General features: G+C 23.3%; 1 protein-coding gene across 1 annotated transcript, besides 7 other annotated features; it reads right to left on the bottom strand.

Annotated features, from left to right (window-relative positions):
• The first annotated feature begins 81 nt into the window (after positions 1–81).
• Positions 82–115: a sequence feature (AT_rich).
• Positions 116–197: 82 nt separating this feature from the next.
• Positions 198–222: a sequence feature (AT_rich).
• A 21-nt stretch (positions 223–243) lies between these two features.
• Positions 244–398: a microsatellite.
• Positions 399–467: 69 nt separating this feature from the next.
• Positions 468–677: a sequence feature (AT_rich).
• Positions 678–706: 29 nt separating this feature from the next.
• On the bottom strand, positions 707–3,670 carry EDI_039880 (uncharacterized protein; the record flags this gene model as incomplete). The annotated part of the gene is made up of 1 exon (XM_001735544.1): positions 707–3,670. The coding sequence occupies one exon, from the start codon at positions 3,668–3,670 to the stop codon at positions 707–709; it is 2,964 nt and encodes a 987-aa protein (XP_001735596.1).
• Positions 1,829–1,858: a sequence feature (AT_rich).
• Positions 3,410–3,438: a sequence feature (AT_rich).
• A 110-nt stretch (positions 3,671–3,780) lies between the features above and the next one.
• Positions 3,781–3,850: a microsatellite.
• Positions 3,851–3,898: the final 48 nt, after the last annotated feature.

Raw genomic sequence — 3,898 nt, 5'->3', positions numbered from 1 at the left:
CATTTAATGAATGAATCAGATGATATTAATCAATAAGAAGTATTTATTTGTTTCATAAACAATCAATATAATGAAATCATCAATAAATAATAATAAAATGAAATATAAATATTATCAACAATAATCATTAATCAACAATTTCATTAATGAGATAATCAAAATATAAAATCAAATTCAACATTATATTCTCTCATTTCTAAATAATTTTAATATAAATTAAAACAAAATGATGAATAAAGAATGAATAAATATAAATATAAATAAATAAGAAGATAAATAAGATAAAATATATAATAAATAATAAACAAAAGAAAATAAAGATATAAAATAAAAGATATAAAGAAATAAAATAAAAGAGAAAGATAAGAATAAGAATATAAAAATAAAATAAAAAGAAATAAAGAATATAAAGAGAATATAAAACAAATATAAAGAATGACATATCAATTAATAAGAAAGAAAAGAACAATAAATTATTTAAAAACTGAAATTGAAATTAACATTGATATTAAAATATTATATTTAACAATATGATAATTCATTTGATTCATTTATTATATTATATTCAAATATACATAGAGAAATTAATTAATAATAAAAAATGAACAGAATTCACATTAGAAAATAAAGAACATTATTTATCATTTTTATTATTTAATTAAATAATAACTTTTAAACCAATTAATTAAAACTTTCATTTAATTTCTTACTGTTGCCATGGAAGTTTATTTCTCAATTGTTGTAAGATTGTATCTAATGTTGATTTTTCTCCTTGTTTTAATTCATTCTTTCCTTTTTCAAGTTCCGCCATAATCTCCTCCCTACTCTGTTTTGAAGGTGATTTTTCCATAATATCTTCTATCATTTCATTTGTTTGTTTTAATTTTTTATATCCTGCTATTCGTTTTTGATATCCATATTTCTTTTCTTCTTCCTCAGTTTTAATTAACATGTCTAAATATTCATTAGAACTAGTAACTTTATTATTTAATGCAATTGATGATAATATATTAACACACTCTTTAATTCTTTCTTGTTTATCATAACAATCAAATTGGATTTTAATATATTCATCTTGTAACGTTTCTAAAATATCTTCCGCATTAGCCATACCTTCTTTACCTTGGTTGTATCTTTCGAATACTTCTTTTGCTGTTTGTTCTTTTGTTTCTGTTACATACTCATATCTAAATTTGAAGTTTGCATGATCTGAGTGATGACACCCACATACATTACAATATCCATCTTCAATACAATGACAAAATTTCATCGTAAAGAATGAAACAATAGATGGAACACTACATGGATAATGACATGTTTTATTACATTTCTTACAATTAGTTGCATATTCTCCTTCTAAGTCAACAGTTTTTTGTACTACTTCATTTACAGTAAATTTATAGTCTTTGTTTTCATTGATCTTATCACGATAAAAACTAATTTTTTCATACTCCTCTTTTATTTGATCCATTTTTAACAAAGCAATATTTACTGATTCTCTTAACCCTTCAATTTCGGTCTTAATTTGTTCTCTTCTCTTTAAAACTTCTCTGGATGTTTCTAATGATTTTCTTGGTAATTTTTTTAATTTTTCAATAAATTCATCAAAACTTTTCATTCCTAATTCCCAAAACATTTGTGTAAATCCATCTTTAATATCATCATCATAAATGGCTGAATTATTAAACTTTAAATACCATGGTTTATCTATTTCTGGAATAATTGAACTGAAAACACAATCTTGCGATTGTAATGCATTAATGGCTTGTGGTTTTTTACCATCACAAAATGTAAGCATAGCAATAAAATTCTTTTTTACATCTTTCCCAAATAAATTAATAATATTATTAAATATATACTTTTGATTTACTGTTAATCTTGCATTACTTGATTGTGCAACAAAACAAATAGCATTTAAATCTAATACTTTTGTTTCAAATGTTTCTTTTATTTCATTAGTTATTTTCATATCATGTTCAATTCCTCTTGTATCTCCAAATCCAGGTGTATCTATTATTTTTATTGGTGGTGTTCTTTTTGTTCTTTTAATATTATAAATTGAAACTTTACTTGTTTGACTTTTAGATTGATCTTTACTCTGTTCTAAATTATCTTCATTTATAATTATATATCTAAAATCATCTGTTATCTTGATTCCATATAATGCATTTACAAAACTATTTAATAATGTTGTTTTACCACTTCCTGTTTGTCCAACAACTAAAATAGCAATTGCATCGTTCTCATCCTTTGGATTAAATGGTTCATTTGGATATAAATATATTTTCAATTTTCCCCCTCCCTGATTTTTCAATTGTTTACTTCCTTTAATTGGAATATTTTTTTCAGGTATATCTATAGTATTATTTGGAGAAGTATAAGGTTTTAAAATATAACTTGGTGAAATACCAGGTGATATGGTATTGTTTAAAGAAGTACTGTTACGTGATTTTGGAGATACACCAGATACTATAGTGTTACTTGGAGAACTATGAAGTACTACTTTTTCTGTTATATTGATCTTGTTATCATACAGAATAGATGTTAATTTTAATGTTTGTTCTTTATCTTTTTCTATTTTACTTCCTTTTTGATCCTCAAATATAAAACCTTTTGGTACATTTTTTCCTGTTTCAAGTTTCTTTCTTATATCTGAAAGAGAAGAATTCTTATTTAGTTGTCTTTCCACTAAATGTTTTTTATTCAAACATATTTCAACAGTTACAAGATCCATTTTTGATGTATTTTCTTTCTCATTTTTAAGAACATTTATTTTATCTTCTCCAGATGTCGTTTCTTCACTACCCTTTTCAATCATGTCTTTGTCATGTGGGTAGAAATGTGCATTTTCTGAAATATTTTGATTTGATTTTCTGCAAGGTTTTGCATTATTATTTGGTGAACCAACAGGTGCTGTGGGAGTATTTAAAGAAGTACTATTACGTGGTTTTGGAGATACATCAGATACTACTTTTTCTGTTATATTGATCTTATTATCATAAAGAATAGATGTTAATTTTAATGTTTGTTCTTTATCTTTTTCTATTTTACTTCCTTTTTGATCTTCAAATACAAATTCTTTTGGAACATCTGCTTCATTTTCAATTTCTTTTCTTATATCTGAAAGAGAAGAATTCTTATTTAATTGTCTTTCCCCTGAAGGTTTTCCATTTAAATATATTCCAGCAGTTACAATATCCATTTCTACTGTATTTTCTTTCTCTTTTTTAAGATTAATTTCATCATTACTTAATATATCTTCTACTAAAAATTGTTCTTCATTTTCTTTTGCAATTATTTCATCATCAAGTGTATAGAAATGTGCAGTTTCTGGAATATTTTGATTTGATTTTCTGATATCACTTATCTTTGTTTTAGTATCTACTTGAACAGTGCTAATTATTTCATCATTTAATTTTATTTTTATTCTTTTTTTATCTGCTGTTTCTTTGATATTTATTATTCTTGATGAATCAATTATATCTCCTATAGTAAATGAATCTTCATCATTTATATCAATTAATTCTCCATCTTTTGATAGAAATTGTTGAGAATCAGATATCTTTTCTTTTAATTTTTCTCTAACTGTTTTCAAATTGTCTTGTGAATTCATTGGTATAGTTGAAATACATTTTCCATTCAAATAGAATCTTACTATTACTCTTGACATTTGATGAATAATAAGTTTATTTTGTAGTTTAAATACTGATAATTTAGAAAATAGGTTATTTATTTAGAAGAGTTACTTCTTTTCTGATTGGTTAATTCTTTTAAACATCATTCGTTTTTATATTTTATTCTGTTTTATTTTTATATTTCGGTATATTTTTATCGTTAATTATGTTTTCATGAAATAACATTACAAAAAAGTTTTTTAACAATGTAAAATTTCAAAATA

Source organism: Entamoeba dispar, genomic scaffold (genome assembly GCF_000209125.1).
Source record: "Entamoeba dispar SAW760 scf_1105229459243 genomic scaffold, whole genome shotgun sequence".
NCBI lineage: Eukaryota > Evosea > Mastigamoebida > Endamoebidae > Entamoeba > Entamoeba dispar.
Note: the sequence above shows the minus strand (reverse complement) of the source record. Positions and strands in the feature narration are given on the sequence as shown.